This window comes from Hylobates moloch, unplaced genomic scaffold (genome assembly GCF_009828535.3).
Source record: "Hylobates moloch isolate HMO894 unplaced genomic scaffold, HMol_V3 SCAFFOLD_17, whole genome shotgun sequence".
In the NCBI taxonomy this organism is placed as follows: Eukaryota; Metazoa; Chordata; class Mammalia; order Primates; family Hylobatidae; genus Hylobates; species Hylobates moloch.
This window is the reverse complement of record NW_026652292.1, coordinates 45087892-45106806: the sequence shown is the minus strand read 5'-3', so window position 1 is coordinate 45106806 and position 18915 is coordinate 45087892. Positions and strand designations below refer to the sequence as shown.

The 18915-nt window shown below is 35.0% G+C and overlaps 1 protein-coding gene across 4 annotated transcripts in view; it reads right to left on the bottom strand.

The window, feature by feature from the left end:
- GABRA2 (gamma-aminobutyric acid type A receptor subunit alpha2) overlaps window positions 1-18915 on the bottom strand; it is a 142674-nt gene that overhangs the window by 68748 nt on the left and 55011 nt on the right. For 3 of the 4 annotated variants that reach the window (XM_032135385.2, XM_032135386.2, XM_032135382.3), the window contains exon 4: window positions 15778-15845. The exons of the other annotated variant lie outside the window; for it this stretch is intronic. In XM_032135385.2, coding sequence (XP_031991276.1) covers window positions 15778-15845 — 68 coding nt within the window. The remainder of the gene's footprint in view (window positions 1-15777; window positions 15846-18915) is intronic. 4 annotated transcript variants of the gene reach the window in all.

Sequence of the window (18915 nt, the reverse complement as noted above, 5' to 3'; positions counted from 1 at the left end):
GTAGTAGGTAACCCCAACTCTCAGTGAGAGGGCACTACAAAATGAGATGGGAAAATGTGGCTACAGGAAGGGTTAAAGGACTTGAGCCAGTATTTCATCATTGCAACCGAACACACTAGGCCTCTCTGAGAGAGAAGTAAAAGATGTTGGTGAATGAATAAAGAGTTTGAGGTCATCTGAAATTTCAATGAAAGTCACATGAGTCTAATCTCAGGGAGGCAGGTTGGTTATAACTTAGTAAATGTAACTATTATCAACTATATTATACCTAAATAAAGGGTGAGCCTTTAAGTGGAAGCAGGGTAATCAGCTTAGGACAGCGGCTTACAAAGTAAAGTGTGTATATCCATTTGGGTGCAGGAAGAAAATATTAGAATCTCAATTTTTATATATCACTTTAAATATAAAAAGTAAATGAAGTTTTATATATGGAACGATATAGACATTATTAAGAGTAAGAATGTAAATAAGTAAATTAATGTCATGTTTATAAGGCATTCTATGGGAAGAGAAGGGACAACAACAGGAAATGGGGGAGTGAATGCATTTGTTATCAGTGTACCGTGATTGTGCCTAGTTAGGTGAATTTACAGTACTTAGTTTTGATTAAAATAGCTCTAATGAAAATAAGCAATTGGCTTCAGAAGATTACTGATAAAACACCGTGGAAGAAAATAATAATTGTACAAACGAAAGTGGGAAACAAGAAAAACAAACGCCACTCTGCCCAATAGGAGCTCTACATGAGCCAGGTAAAAAAAATGGTAAACAAATAAACTCTAAAAAAATCCAGAAAAAATTTATAATTATCAGTGAGGCTATTTAAAATATGGGTTTATGCCCACTGCTTATAAAAATAAGTTTCATCTGAAGCACATGTTGTAATTTAAAATACTGGTCAATGATAGTATCAGATCATTGCAAGTAACAAGTCATTTTAAAAACAAGAAATCCAGAACACAGAGACAAATATCCAAAGTTGATGGGTGGATTTTTAAATATGAGCATCATAATTCAGTCACCAATAGCCAATGACACACTTCTTAAATTTGAATCTATAATAGTTGTAAAGGCAAGTATTAATGTGATATAAATTTAGAATCATATCTTTTAATTGCTACAACATAATGTATTTAAGAAAAATATTAAAAATAATAAACTGCACTTAAACATTAATTACTAGAAATATCATAAAAATTTTAAGTGGGAGCAAAAATAAATGTACTTCTTTGATAAATATAATAATTAGTCCTTAAAATAAATATTATTCTTAAATGTTCACTTTGGTCCATATTTTATATTTTTATATATTAGTATAAAATATAGGTATAGATATGTAGATATATAAACAAATATAGCTGATTAACCAGTTTTTGTATGTTTTGTTTTCTAGATTAAAAAGACAGGGAAAAAAGACATTTCAATAAAATAATATTCTTTGCATAGCCACTAAGTACAAGATTTCCAAATAAATTATTTTCATGTGATTCCCTTAAATGCTTGTAAAATGCACACTCTAAGTATTTAAAATAATATTCTTGAAAAGTGCATTTAAAATTAACTTCAGATTTTCATGAGTATGTACTAACAGAGTTATTACTTGGTTTGTGTTTTATAAGAAAACACAAAAATAAAAAATAAAAACAGTCTAACTCCTTCATACAAACTTAAAGGCTTAGATCCATCAACTGAGATTCTGAAAGAAATTAATAATAAAAGGATGAATTACACAATGCATTGGAGAATACACATACATATACAACTAAAGTGCAAATTTAATAAGAAACAAACAAAAAACCGCAAGGATAGATCAGCTTGCATGTATCCTATGGATACATGGATACACAGGAGAAGTGAGACTGACTGTTGGGTTACACTAAAGAGTTGAAAAATCCATACACTCCAAGATTTCAAAAATTCCTTACAGGAAATTTAACCCAATTTCCTCCTTTCACAGACACGAATATAGATAAATTCAATGAATTTCCTGTTTTCAAGTTTGTAAGTGACAGAACCCAGACAAAGATGCAGTTTTCAGTCAAATGTTTTTGCCACTACTAAAAATCTCCATTTACAGTAAACTCCTTAAGTGTTAGATTCATAATTTGTCCTGGAAACAAAGAAATCACTCTCTATAAACTATTGCACAGTTTATCATATAAACTTGATTTTAAGGACACATTAACTCAATGAAGGCATCGTATTCTTTACCGCCTGACTACATTAATTATAAATCAATACTTGTAGCCAATTCCTGAAGAATCTTATCCACTCACTAAAACATAACTAAATTGTAGGACTGCTCCTGGAGTGATTTCTCATTTACTATGATTTTCTACATTTATTTACTTATTACATTATACTCTTGTGGCTAATAAAGACTAGTCTCCCTTGAGTAAATTCCAATCAGCGTGTTTCTTCTATAATGAAGAACAGGTAGTCTATGAAGCAGGTATGCAACAATGTAAAAACTATCACCCTTGGAATACACAAGAATAATGAGCTCGAATACTTTCAGTTGTTACTCAAAAGGGGCTAGATAACAAATTTAGCACAGTATTTGCATTGCAAAAATTGCAAAAAAAAAATGAGAATCTTAAGAACAGATCAGCAAAGGGCCAATAAACCCAATTAGTACAAGCCTTATTATACAAAGATGTTCACCAAACTACAGTTGCAGAACAACATAGCTACTGCACATTCAAAACGTTGTGGAGGTAAGATATTTGGGCATTCTTTTTGGAACTAGGGGCCAGGCAAATTTCACTAACAAATTAGAAAATGTTACTAAAGATTCATATTTTAACAGAAGATAATTAGAATATATATAATAAAAGTATTCAATATGATTAATAGTTATAGTAGACAGTGATTTACTTTGATATAATATGTGTCATTTAAAATTCATAACATCCTTATTGCATATGCAAAATTATACCAATTTCACAAGTGGAAAATACTTCAAAAGCAATATTTACTTAAAAAAAAGACAGAGAGGCGAAATTTGGTCTCAAATTCTGTGTTTCTAAATACCATGGTCTTTTCTTTATACCATAAATAAAACAACCCTTGAAGGCAGAATATCAGAATAAAATTTCCTTCTTTCATAGATCAATAAATGGACATTACTCATGGCTTATGAAAAGCTACAGGAAGAACTAAGTTGTAGGACTGAGACTGGAGTTTTGGAATCTCTGAAAAGGGTATTTTCTTCAAAACCTGATGTTGGAAAAACTGAATAGCCATATGCACTAGAATTGAACTGGACATCTATCTTATCCCATACACAAAAATCAACTAAAGGCAGACTAAAGACCTAAAGGTAAGACCTGAAACTATAAAAATCCTAGCAGAGAAGATAGGCTGTTTGACACTGATCTTGGCAATGAGTGTTTTGAACATCACTCCAAAAGCTCAGGCAACAAATGTAAAAATAAACAAGTTGGCATACATCAAACTAGAAAGCTTCTGTACAGCAAAGGAGACATCAACAAAATATAAAGGTAGCCTTATGGATTGGGAGAAAATACTTGCAGATTATATATTTGATAAGAGATTAATATCCAAAATACATAAGGAATTCACACAACTCAATAGGTAAAGAATCTGAATCAACAGTTCTCCAATAAAAACACAAAAGTGGTCAATAAGTATATAAAGAGGTGCTCAACGTCGCTAATCATCAAAGAATTACAAATTAAAATCAATATCACCCCACACCTGTTAGGATGGTTATTATCAAAAAGACAAGAGATAACGAGTGTTGGCCAGGGTGTGGATAAAGGGAATCCGCGTACACTGTTGGTGGGGATGTAAATTGGTGTATCCATTAGGGAAAACAATATTGATATTCCTCAAAATGTTACAAGCAGAATTACTATATGGCCCAGGAATCTTTCTGTTAGGTATATACCCAAGAGAAATGAAATCATGACCTTTAAAGATATTGGCATTCACATGCTCATTGTAGCATTATTCACAATACCCAATATACAAAAACAATCTAAGTGTCCATCAATGAATGAATAAATTATTTAAATATAATGTATATGTACAATGAAATTCTATTCAGCCCTAGAAAAGGAGATCCTGTCATTTGCAACAATATAGATAAACAGGGAGGGCATTATACTAAGTAAGATAAGTCAGATGCAGAAGGAAAATACTGCATGATCTCACTTACATGTGGAAAAAGGGAAGGGAGAAAGGTAGGTTGGTTGGTTGAATACATAGAATAAAATGATGGTAGTTACTGCGGTGGGATGTGAAGAGGGAAAATAATGGGGAGGTGTCAATCAAAGGGTATAAAGCTAAGATACATAGGATGAATGTCTACAGATCTAAGGTAAAACATAAGGACTATAATTATTGTATACTGGAAATGTAAGTGCTCTTACTGGAAAAAAAGGCAACTATGCAAGATGATGGATATGTTAATTTTACTTGACTGTAGTAGCCACTTACTATTATAAGTGCACTGAAATATAATGTACATCTCAAATGTGCATAATAAAAAATCTTCTCACAGTTAAAACGAACTCAAACACAAAATCAAATAATCATAATGATACATATTAAGTAATAAGAAATAGATGTTAAAAGCACAAGTTCTCAAGTCGGGTAGATCAGGGTACCTGGCTTTGAGCAGGTTAGCTAACCTTTCTTTATATCAGTTGACTTATCTGTAAAATGGTAGGAAAAATAGCACTTACTTCCTAGGACTCTTGTGAGGATGAAGTGAGATAATATTTGCAAAGTTCTCAGAAAATGGTTTGGACACCAAGGGAGATAGTCTGGCATAAATCATCTTCAAAAGATCCTTCTCCCTCTCCCCATACTCAACAAAAGGGTGCCCAGACAAGGTAGAGACACCCAGCAATTAAAGGTCATAAAGTTCCAGAGGCAGAGGCCACACAGGATACCACAAAGAATGCCACTGGAGAATAAGCCACCTGTGTTTCTGGTGACTGCAATAAGGAGGTCACTGAGAAGACATCACAAGTATGCCCCATGGGAGATCCAGTATTCATCCACCAACCGTACAAACGGCATATATTGCTAACAGAGAACTACCAATAGAACCAGTTCAGTAAAAAGCTATGTTCCCCTTTTACTACTCTCCCTTACCATTGCACCAACTTTGAAAAACACAGAAAAAGAAGAGGAAGAGTAGATCTTGGCCTGTCTCCACAGTAAATCCCTCATCTGTGAAGAAGGCATGGAAAAGGACAGAACATCTAGATGGCCTAAGAGACTGATGCTGAAATTAGTCTGGACTGGACTCTTTAAGCTGTGGTGTGCACTGAAGCATTGCCGTAATGTGAGGAAGGGAGTTTGAAATAATATAATCTTGCTGATTTCAGTCACCTGAATCTCCAAAGCCCTGGAGGTGAAGTAAAAACACTCTCACAGCCTCCAAGGCCCTGTACGATCTCTTCCTCTCTACCTCTCTAGCCCCCCTACAATAATCCCCCACCACATCCACACACCCATGCCCCAACACACACACCCCTCTATGCTGCCACAATAATGACATAAGTATGTGTCAGGCCTCTGATTTATCACGCTGCATTTTGCTATGCAAACTCCCTAACCTCTGTTGATCAGTCTTCTCTATCCCCTCCCTATATCTGGACAACTTTTATTCCACACTGAGAACAAAGATCGTGACCACCTTCTTCAATGCTGTGTCATCAGCATCTAAAAAACTACTTGGAACATAGGAAATAAACAATACTTTGCCCATGAATAAATGAATAAGGAGAGTCACTGTAAATTTAATGCAGTATGAAGGATACTGAGCCATAAGGTTTCTGATGAGACATAAGAAGAAAGCCATCATTAGCAGAGGCAGATGGCAGAAAAGCTCTCAGATGTCTTATGGCAGCAATCTGCAAACAATACCCTAATCCTAAATTCACAGGTGTCAAGTGACTTTCGTTTGTGTGTTTGCATGTGTGCATCTAGGTAACTATATTAAACTAATCTCCAATATACTTTATAGTTATACAAATAGTTATATTTTATAAAATAGTTATATTTTAACTATAATTGTTATTTTTAAATATTAAGTTACCTTTTACAGAATGTATACCGTATAATAATTATATTTTAAAGAAAGTCAACACATACCAAAAAGCCATGCAATTATAAGTTGTCTGGTAACAGAAAGCATCGTGTTTTAAAGTATCATTTGGGCATATCACTATAACTTTTTAGGGGGTCACCGTGGTCTTCTTAGTCTTTATGGCCTTTATGGTCTGGCTCGGAACACTTTTCTAACCTAATCTCTCCCAAAATTCCGAAGAGCATTCTAAGCTCCAGTTATACTGAACTTTCACATTTTACTAAACTCAACAAGCTTTTCCAATTTGTGCTAAAACACTGTTTTTCCATTGTGTAGCTAGCCAGTCCTTATTTATTCTTCTTAGATGTCTTTTTTCCCTAAAAACCGTACCAAACTCTGTATCTACCACCCACATCCCCTCTGATACCACACTAATCCATAAATACTTCAATGAAAGCATTATCTACTGTTTTTAAATGAACCATTTTCCTTAGCTGTCCTCCAGTGAGCAATTTGAGGGCTACACTTACTTATTGCAGTTCCTAACATGGTGAGAAGCACTGAGTGTATACTTAGGAAATCTTGTTGAAATGTACAGACACAAGTTATGCCTTCTAGTAGCTCAGACTGCCATAAAAATAAAAATAAAAAAGTTAGGAAGATTTTCATAAGCCTGTGTACAACGTCATTAAAAAAAGAAAAGTATGAACGCCATGTGGTGAAGCACAGGGATAAAGAGGACTGACGACTTGGAGTAAGTCCTCCAAGAAAGAAATCAGAAAAAAAAATAAATAAATAAAAACGAAATTTGAACTTGGCTTTGACTAAATAAAATATCTCCAGTTGGCAAAGGAGGAGGTAAGCATAACAAGAACAGGAAAAAACATGTGCAAGGCCAGAGAGTTGTTAAATATAATGACATGTTCAGGGAACAGTGAGAAGTTCAATGCCATCTTTAAAAATAAAAGCCTCACTGATAGTTATAATGCCGTATAGCTACTGCCCTCTGTCTCGCCTCCTCTCTTCAACCACGCTGCTTAAAAATGTTACCTCCACTCTTTCTCTATTTCCTCACCTCCCACTTGCCTCCACCCACCGCAATCTGGTTGCTTTTACCACAATCAGCAAATACTTCTGTTTTTAATCTAATGACATATTTAAAAACCTTTTCTTGGTTTTACCATAATAGATGACACAATGTTCCCTCCCTACTTTTGTAATGCTCTCTTGTACTGGTATTCTTAAAGTCACAATTTCCTGGGACTGTGAGAAACCATTGTTAAAATCCTCATCATGGGATCTGAGACTTTTCATGCCTGTCAACTATCTACATGTATTGGTATCCCCTAGAAAATATATGGTAGTAGCAACAGTGGATAATATTTATTATTCTTAATCTAGGCATACAGGTTCTTTGTGGCTTTCCCAAAGACAGTCTCAAAACTTGAAACCTAGGACAAAAACATGCAACCTCTGAAATTTTTATTTTAAAAATCACATTTCCAGAAATCACAGTTGTTTATTATTTAGGTTTTTTTTTCTTTTGTCAACATTTATTTTTGGTTCAGAGGGTACCTGTGCAGGTTTGTTACATGACTAGATTGCATGTTGCTGGGATATGATATGCAAATTATTTTGTCACCCAGGTAGTGAACACAGTATCCATAGGTAGTTTTTCAACCCTCCCCCTCCCTCTCCATCAAATAAGCTTCAGTGTCTATCGTTCCTATCTTTGTGTCTATGTGTACTTGATGTTTAGCTCCCACTTACAAGTGAACACATGTCATATTTGGTTTTCTGTTCCTGTATTAATTTGCTTAGGAAAATGGCCTCCAGCTGCATCCATGTTACTGCAAAGGACATAATTTCATTATTTTTTATGGCTGTGTAGTTTTCCATGGTGTATATAGAGCGCATTTTCTTTATGCAGTCCACCACCGACGGGCATCTAGGTTGATTCCATGTCTTTGCTATTGTGAATAGTGCTGCAATGAACATACATAGTTCATATGCCTTTTTGGTAGAACAATTTATATTCTACTAAAAAGTAGAATAGTAGTAAGTATATAGTATATAGTAATAAGCTTGCTGGGTCATATAGTAGTCCTGTTTTAAGTTCTTTCTGAGATCTCCAAACTGCTTTCAACAGTGGCTAAACTAATTTACATTCCCACCAGCAGTGTATAAGCACTCCTTTTTCTCTGAAACTTTACCAACATGTTATTTTTTTACTTTTTATAATTGCCATCTGACTGAGGTGAGATGGTACCTTGTTGTGGTTTTGATTTGCATTTCTCTAATGATTAACGATGTTGAACATTTTTCATATGCTTGTTGCCTCCGTGCGTGTCATTTTAAGAAATGTCCTTTCATGCCCTTTTTCCATTTTTTAATGGGATTGTTTGTTTTTCACTTATTAAGATTTTATAGATTCTGGCTATTAGACCTTTGTTGGATGCATAGTTCAAAAATAATTTCTCCTATTCTGTAGGTTGTCTGTTTGCTCTGTTAATAGTTCCCTTTCTCATGAAGAAGCTTTTTGGTTTAGTTAGGTCCCTGTTGTCTATTTTTGTTTTTGTTATAATTGCTTTTAGGGACTTCAACATGAAATTGTTGTCAAGGCCTAGGTTCAGAATGGCATTTCCTAGGTTTTCTTCTAGGATTCTTATAGTTTTGGGTCTTACATTTAAGTCTTTAATCCATCTTGACTTGATTTTTGTACATTGTGAAAAGAAGGGTCCAGTTTCAATCTTCTGCATATGGTTAGCCAGTTATCCCAGCACCATTTATTGAATAAGGAGTCCTTTCCCCATTGCTTGTTTTTGTCGACTCTTGTCAAAGATTAGCTAGCTGTTAAGTGTGTGGCTTTATTTCTGGGTTCTCTAGCCTGTTCCATTGATCTACATGTTTTTGTACCAGTACCATGTTGCTTTGGTGACTGCAGCCTTGTAGGGTAGTTTGAATCAGGGTAGTGTGATGCCTCCAGCTTTGTTCTTTTGCTTAGGTTTGCTTTGGCTATTCAGGCTCTTACTTTGGCTCCCTGTGAATTTTGGAATATTTGAATTTATTTTCTAATTATGTTAAAAGTGATATTGATAGTTTGATAGGAATAAATCTTATTTAGTTTTTACAAAAGAATGGGGAGGGTGGTAGGGAATACTACTTTGTGACCTTAGAAAACCAAGAAAGCTATGACTGGATGTACTAAGTTCCTACAACCCCCCTTCCCCAAGAAAGGTAATGAATGGAGTCAAATTACTTTTACCTGCACCCTTCTGGAACTGTTTCCCCACCCCCAGGTAATGTTTTACTATGCTCAAAATACATGGATTCATACAGTTACCCAGTTACCAAATAAGCCATCTCACCTTAACTCTACAGAATCCCATTTTGGCAGAGGACTGTAGCACAGATATTTGATGAAAGCACAGCACTGCATCTGATAAGACAGTGGTCTCTGCTCTTTTTTTTTTTTTTTTTTTTTTTGGATCAAAGCATAGCCTAGCTCAGAAAATGGAACCTCCCTTCATTTTGACAGATACCCACATTTGCTCCTTCTCAGTCTCTTCTTCCAATTTTTTTGTCCTCTTCCTGTCCTTTAAATATTGGTGTTCTAGAGTTTCTGTGAAAGTAAGATGTCCACTTCGCTCTAATCTCTTTCCTTGTAAAATTTTATGTATGCCTATGGTTTCAACCACCATTAGATGGGCCCCAAGCCATCTGTACTCCAAGCTTCTCTATTGGGCTCCAGATCTATGCCTGCTACCTAGACATCTCCAATTAAAGTCTCAAACTCAGCATGTGCAAAACATAAATGTTCATCCCCCAGCAACAAAACAAAAACAAACAAAACTTTTCCTACTGTGTTCCATATCCCAGTGAATAGTACCACTTTTCACCCAGTTCCCCAAAATGTCATTCTATACTTCTTCCATCCCTACATCCAACAGATCACCAATTCTAACCCACAGAGAACTTTTAAATCTTTTCAGTGCTCTCCATCTTCAGTTACACTGCCCTGGGCCAATCCACATTCATCTCGTGCCTGTAATAAAACAGCTTTCTAACTAGTCTTCCTTTTCCCTATCCTTTAATATAAATTATTGGACTACAGAACTCTTACTCTGACACATACCCTCTACCTTCCTCCACCTGTTCACCAATCTTATAATAGATTTGTGCTTCCCTTAGCACAAATTTACTATTTGTTCTACAAATAGTAAATATGAGTCCATAGGTCATAAGAATACCCCAGGAAACAACTATTTTAAAAAATAATTCAGATGGTTACAATCCAAGTATCCATAAATCACATTTTGTGGAATATTATTATAAATTCTAGGAGGGTGCTGAAAAATATTTGATGAATGAATGAATGTTCCCAGTGTCTATTTTCTAACTTTCCAAAATGTCAATAACCTTACAGCAGCCAGCTTCTACATGATGGCTTTAAAGGGAGTAAACATTGTTAATTTACTTTTGATACAAAGGGTTTGCCATGTTTGTCACAGGTTTTCTTAGTGAACTACATTTACAAATGGCAACTTCTGATAAAGGATAACAGATTAAGTTCAGTGTCAATTTTGACCAGATATTAGATCTCACAACTCTCTAAACTTCCTTGATGTTGACTACTGAACTAAATAATATCCCAGTAGCTTCTGGAGATTCTAAGAGATAATGCACTCTGTGTTTTTACAGAGGAAGAAAAGTATTAACTGGAGAAATCAACATAATCAATAAACCAAGGTCATACTTACCAGACTGCCTGCTTCTTAGCCTAATGGTAAACTCTCTATCAGATATCTCAAGATTACTTCAAAGTTTTCGTTGCCCAAGCTCTAACCCTAACACTTCACAATAGACAACCATTTGGGCTGAGGTTCTCAGTCTAGGTTTAGGTTAAATAATTGGTAGTTATAATACTTATACCTTAAGAATATGCACATACAGTGAAAATGTTTAGTAATATAAGAAAGACATCCTATATAGAAACCAAGGAAAAAGGGAAAAAAAAGTAGAGTAAGTTAGAAATTGCTAAAATATACATGCCTACTACAAACTTGGTCAATTGTCAGCTACTAATACATTTCAAAAATTAATTACCTCCTTATGTTGAAATAAAATATTTTTAACTTAATTGCAGAAACTGTAAGTAGAATCTTTAATTATAATTTAGATCTACAACATTTTTGGGACAATTACACCAGTTAGTGATTCCAAGATAGCAGTGTGTGTGTGTGCACGTGCATGTGTGTGTGTGTTTGCATATTCTTTTGGTTCATAATTCTTTTTGCTATGCTGCTTTTTTTCTCTCAGGCTAATGTCATAACAAATCTACATCACTGACCTGAATAAGAGAAATTAGGAATTTAGGTTTTGCTACTGACTGTGCACACTGATTAGAAATAAAAGTGTATCAGCTAAGCTACTAAAAGTAAAACTAACTTCGTTCTTTACTTTTTTTTTCTTATTAACAAATTGCTTCTGTAAGGTATTCATTCGATATCTCCACATCCACTTTGACTTGTAGGTAATAATATGGCTATGTTTTCCCTTCCCATCATGATAACATTCTTTTTATTTAGAGTGTCACAGCCACGTCTCATTGCTCAAGCTATTGCTCCATCCATACTAAACATAAATTCCAACTTTGCCTCCTTACTTATCTTGATTTCCAGTAAAAATAATATCAACATGGAAATCTTTGATCATCAAGAAGACCAAATCCTTTCTCTCCATAAAATGTATATGTTTTTTAATTGAGCACCATCTTCCCTAATAGATTTACAATGTGAGTAAATGCATGTGTTTGTATGTGTCTGTGTTACTTGTGTCTATAAGTTATTCAACTTTAATTTTTCCTAGCTGCATCTTTCTTCTCTAGATTTGGACAAATATCAAATATCAACAGTACCTGTTGAGTGATCAAACTATCTCCTGGTCCTCAGTTTACATCTTCCCTGTATTACACATTATTAGTATTTCAGCTATCTGTGTACTGCCTCTTAACTCCAAATCCACCCTTCTTTCATTTCCTTTGTGATACCTGATGGATCCTATAAATACTGCTTCTCTGCCAGCTCATACAATGTCAGGTTTTGTCAATAGAGGGTGCTGGAGGGACACTCCAATGTAGTCACAAGAGAAGGGCGCTTTTCTTTCTTGGTCTCTCTGGGTCAGCTGCACTGCCATTTTTTGGCACAGCTTCAAAGGACTGACATGCTATGAGTTTTCAGCCCATGAAGCATATTTCTGTGGACCAGCTTCAGCATATACCCTCACATGTTTCTTCACCACCAGTAGCTGCATGTTCCTGTAGCAGCAGCACCCCTCCAGTGAGGTCAGAATTCACAGGTCTTAGGGGGAAATGGTGCTCTTTCCAGTCTTCAGTTTCTTTCTGATTTTGGAAGTGGTGACACTGCAGCCCTAGAAGTAGATATTCTATCTGCATTTCTTAATTCTGTATCGCTTGGAATCTTCTTTTATCCATGTTTTAAAAAGAATTTAGCTGTCTTTTATTAGCTAATAATTCTTTACATCAGATTTTCCCTTTGATTTCCTGTGACTGGACTGTGTTTATATAGTATGCTCCCATTTGGTAGTTTTGTGATTAACTAGACTTCCTCTAAAACAACTGTTGGCAAGCCTGACTAAATGAGGTAAATAAAGACAGAAATAAAGCAGGAAATCTGACAAGAGCAGAACAATCTCATAGAAATTTTTTAGGCTAGATGCATTAAGGGAAATGTATTATTAGGGAAAATGTCTAGGGCCTTCAAGATTTTCAAAAACCTACTAAGATGCTGAATATGCATTTCATTTTTGAGAATATATCTATATTTCAGTGTGCCTACGCACACACACACACACACACACACACGCATGTATTCTGAAATATAAAAAGAAAACTAAAAAATCAAAGTAAGTGGTTTTTTATTTAAATGTTATCAACTGAAATTCCACTCAATGCAACCTATATTGGTACTGTGAGTATATTTTAATGTTTACTATGACTTGTGGTAGAATCCCCCCAAATAAGAAAGCATATCTTGAGTCTGCTAAAAAATTTTAAAGTTCTTGGGTTCAATTTACAGATAAAACACAACTGCTTTTAGTTCAATTCAGATATAAAGTAGCTAAATGTGTTCTATTGCTAATGACTATATACCTAACATCAACTACCAGCTTTTTAAATATGTTAGCAATCCCAAAGAATGGTCACAACAAGGAGAGGTAGAGAATGAATCTAATTTATTATCATCACTGGAAAACAAATGACTTTGTACATTTTGGCAAACAAGTACGATGTGAATTTGTGTAAAATCCCCAAATACCAAACATGTCTTGCTAGAAATATATATGTTCGCATTTATGTACGTATATATGCATATATATATATATATAGAGAGAGAGAGAGAGAGAGATTGAGAGGGAGAGATGTTTTAGGTAAAATAATTCACTTTGCAAAATTAAAGCTAAAATTTCAATGCAGTAACTGCTACTACTGAAATTTACAACATGAAAAAACTACAATATTGAAAATGTACTGATATTTGGGAGTCTTATATCATTTGCCTTTCTGTTTTGGCTGATAATAAGACACAAAGTAACCGTATGTAAGAGTCATAATTTATATAATATGGTAATTTCTCAATGTAGTAGTTAACAAAATTCTGACTCTACTTGATTTTAGATAGAAGTTAGGTGTTTATCTGCACTGTGTCTCTAACATTTGGGAACATTTAAGACAAGCTGCACTAAGACAAAGAGTATTTACTAGGACAAAATTATATCTATAGCCAAACAGTAACATTTGGAATGCACACTCTCGCTAAAAAAACATTGTCTCTGTCATCATTCTAAGGATCTGTCCACTTAAATTGACCTATAGAAAGAGGCAGATTAATATTTCAGGTCAAAATATACAATGATGCAAGGGAAAAAGGAGGGTTATGCTGAAGAACAGGATTTTTTCCTCTTGTACCAGAATTGTGCCTAAGACCAGAGTTGAAGGAGAAAAATAAAAGCACTTAAATCTTGACATTCCTGTTTCAACGAATTTTAACGGACTGCCAACATTTAGTATCAACCACCTCTCCAGAGGTGGGGATCACCCCTCAACGACATGGGGCCTTACATTTTCAGCCACCCAGGTCAAGATAAGAAATCTCTGAGGTCAGAGGTGTGGCTCTGATGGAATAAACAGCATATTTTGTACCATAAAAGTGTAATTTAGGTTCTCTAATGGAAACGTAGGGAGCTCCTATTAAATTAGCTGATGATGTTTATGAAAGCCTACAAAAATGAAATGCTTTTTGTTTTGTTTGTTTATCCAGGTAGAAAATGTCCAACCTCGTCAACTTTCCCCAGAGTTATCAGAGAAAGGTAAGAATTTGAGGAGAAATGACATAGTGGGGGATAACTGGGCAAAAAGGGATAAGGGCTTCTCTAATTCTCAGTGCCTGGGCCATAAGGAAGATGAATCTCTAAAGAGCCATGAAGTCCTGGAGAGAAGGATGCCTGAGGGGTGAATGAGCCACAGATTTGGCAGGGAGGTAGCAGGGGACAAGAGACATGCACATCAAGGGGATGCAAAGTAAGGCAAATGTCAGTTGACGTGGTGGAATCTGACAAGTTATTAATGAATGAAAAACTATTTCATAAAAGATGTCTATTACAGAGCACTATAGTTAGCAGTAAAAGTGAAGGACTGATTATTAAATTTTTAATGCTTCATCAATAATTCATCTTTGGTGATTCTAGTCCACCAGTACCTAACACATCAAACCAATTTTCCTCACTTATCTATCTCATTTTATTTTATTTTAATTGATTGATTGACTGGAGACAGGGTCTCACTCTGTCATGCAGGCTGGAGTGCAGTGGCATGATCACAGCTCACTGCAACTTCGACCTCTTGGGCTCAAGTGATCCTCCCACATCAGCCTTCTGACCACAGGCAGGTGCCATCACACCCTGCTAATTTTTATATTTTTTGGTAAACATGGGGTTTCACTATGTTGCTCAAGCTAATTTCAAACTCCTGGGATTAAGCAGTCCTCCCACCTCAGTCTCCCAAAGTGCTACAATTACAATTGTGAGCCACCACACCAGGCCTGTCTCATTTTAAAGGAAAAATAAATAACACCAGTTCTATAGAATCCAAGATTACCAACATTATAATTTTTTTAGGTTGATTTATATATGCCCACTATGTGTGCAGATTATATGTATTGTATGTACGTAGATAGCAAAACAAGGCAATCACTTTGCTCAATTCCACTCGGAGGGTTTTTTGCTGTTGTTGTTTTTGAATGTGTTAACACTGACCATGACCTAATTCTGCAAGAAGTCTTTATCTGTGAAACTGTATTCACTTTCCTTATGGAAGTCCACAATTCTGCCTTAATCCTTCTAGAAAATTTTTCTTCTTAATACAATTAATTTTATTTAAATAATTGTTTATCACACTGTAGCTAGGTAGACATGTTTTGAAAATGATGTAAAATACATAGGGCTAATCCAAACACTGAAGTTTGAAATGAAAACCACAGATCCAAACATTTTTAACTATCCATGTATTTGAGTAGACTAAATAGACGTGAGACATATACATAATTCTATAACACTAAAAATGCTAGTCTACTCGAAATTACCCCCCACTCCCCATTATGTGAAGTAAAAATACTATTTAATGAAAAACTCACCATATCTGTATCTGAGACAGGGCCAAAACTGGTCACGTAGATGTTAGTGAAGACTTCAGTAATACTGTCTGATATGAGAAAAGAGATTGAATATAGATATTATATAATAAGAGCCACAGGAGAGAGAAGGGTTTGAGTACACGGTATGTTTTGAAAGCTGTGTCATAAATTTGGGAGTACTGGGTTTTACTTTCTTGTCAACTTTCACAACCGTAATGACTATAGTGCTCAGTTATTTCATTGGTTTTCACCATCCTAACTGCAAAATGCATAGAAGTATTGTGACATTCTTACTTGGAAACCATATCTGATTAGCGCATCTTCATTTATATTGCTCAAAATGAATAGTTTCTTAGGAAACATCTTAAGTGAAATAGTTTATAATAAATGTGTTACCAGTACTAAAAAAAAAGGATGTTATTGTCTGATATAATCCTAAATTTGATGTTTCAACTAAATATTTCAGTATCTCATGATGGTAAAGATTCAATTTACAGATTGTAAATCAGTATATCTTCTCCATACAGCACAAAACAGCTTGGTAATTATAAATAAACATAATTCCAATTAATATAAAAAGCTTAGTCATTCAGTGACATAAGAATAAAAGAAAATAACAGATTACTTTCAAACAAGCTTGCTTTTAATTGTACTTAAGAATGCCTGAAATGCTAAGACGGAACTAAATCGGATTCTAAAATTATGTAACATAATAACTGTAATACAATTAACTGGAGTGCTCTATTAACCGGGTAATTTAGATCTTTTATTTTAAATAAGCCAAATGGTGATGGGGAAAAGGTCAAAGACAAGATCAAAAAACAAAAATCTTTTCACTGCTCCTGTAGTAGAAAAAAACACATCATTAATGTTTATCATCATGAGCTAAATGTCTTATCCATTAGCTGTCAGATTTGTAATTCTACACAAACAATAACATGAATTGTTTTTCGTATTATACTGGACATTAATTTACAACCATTAAAGAGAATAAACTATGTCTGGGATTTTGTATCCATTAAGGTAAGAATGGAAAATAGAAAGGATATTGATAAAACAGGTTAGACTTTGAATGCCTGCTACATACCAGGTACTCTTTAAAGCACCTGAAATATCATAATCTGCGTGTCAAACCTATGTGGTAGATTATCTGTTATCCCTATGCGTGTGTACAACTATTCAAAGAAAGGTAAGCGAACTTGCCAAAGACCCACAGCTAGCAGAGTAGAGTAATGATTTATAACCCAAGCAATCTAGTTTCTGATCACTCAAGCTAAATCAAAGCATTATACCATAGCCAATGATAAACTTAAAACTAACAGTAGTTTCTTATTAAACGCATGCTTCTATTCACCAGAATATTCCGTGCCAAAGACATAGTTATAGTGCTCCAAATAAATATGTTCATTAAGCTTTGTTGTATATACTATTTTATCCCTAAAACTGTATTTTTGAAATTCTATTACAAAAGCATTAGAAAATAAATTTATAAAATTATTTCAGATGTCACCTACCCCAAAGACCTGCTCAGGAGCAGCTTTCTGTGTATACAAAGTCCCATAGGACCCTGAGTTCAGAAGAGTCCCATGCTTAATTTAATGGTCTATTTGTGCTTTCTTTAAAAAATCTTAATTGTTTTTTAAACAAAGGGCCCTGTATTTTCATTTTGGAATGGGCATCACAAATTATGTAGCTGGTGCTGGACCTGAGTTTTTATATACTAGAAAGCAATTGTGGAAATGAGACTCAACATTTTTTTCCTTTTATCCACACTAAATTAATCACACTATTACATTTATTCAATTAGTAACTGAATAAAACTTTGTTACAGCTGTTGACCTAAAATGTTCCAGAGAAGAGAAATTAAAATATGAAGGTAGCTTTTACCCTAAGAGAAGAAACTAAAATGATTCTCCTTAGTTTAAGTAGTAAAGTTAGAGTCCAAGAAATGACAAAAATGTGTGAATGTATTGATGCTAAGGATATGAATAATATTCATTATTTGCTAAATGGCAAGTAAAGGGTAAAGGGGTATCAGTACCTAGTGGCTATAGGGAGGTGTCAGCTAAGAACTGAAATGAAAAATAAGGTTAGCCTCAAAACTCTAAGCAGTAAGAGAAACACCTAAGACTCAGAACATAGGTATAAAAAGTTATTTTTAGAAAAAGAAATGGTTTCATGGATTACTGCCTTCATAAACATAGCTAAATAATGTATGCATTGGGGAGATACTGTCCTACTATGGAAGTTCAGAAAAAGGAAAATCAGCAAGCCAAACACTGACGATGAACATCCAATAGTGTCTAAGTCTGGGAAAGGTATTCTTAGCAATGAGTTTTTGTTTGTTTGTTTGTTTGTTTGTTTTTTAGATTTCAATATGGACGGATGCACAGAGCTATAAACAACCTACATGGGCTAATGAAATATTTCAGTGTAATGATTATAGATATTTGATACATCTAACACAATCTTCTAGAATTCTATGATCCAAATCAATCTTTGGTTATATTTTGGCTTTCCCTAAGACAAGGAAAGGGAAGTGAACAAAGGAAAAGGGAAAAGAAAGGAATGGAGGGGAAGGGAGTTTAGGGAGATTATATGAATGTAGGCTATTTCCAGGAGAATATAGGTGATTCTAATCTTGTGTCTCTGATTTGTCAAGACATTTTATAGTATCGTCTGCTTATGTTTGTTTTCCCATGTGGATTTGGAACATCTGATCCACTGAGCAGATGTATGTTACAGAGTAAGCAAGTGAATTTACAGTCTGGTGGCAACCTGAGTCTCTGTGCATTTTAGTTACCATGGTTCACTCTTCAGTCTCGATCACTCTTTTTCTGTTGTTTTTGGTTTTTAGATGGAGTTTCGCTCTTGTTCCCCAGGCTGGAGTGCAGTGGTGTGATCTCAGCTCGCTGCAACCTCTGCCTCCAGGGTTTAAGTGATTCTCCTGCCTCAGCCTCCCAAGTTGCTGGGACTACAGACGCTCACCACCATGCCCGGCTAGCTTCTGTATTTTTAGTAGAGATGGGGTTTCACCATGTTGGCCAGGCTGGTCTCAAACTCCTGACCTCAGGTGATCCACCCACCTCGGCCTCCCCAAGCACTGGGATTACTGGCATGAGCCACCGTGCCTGGCCC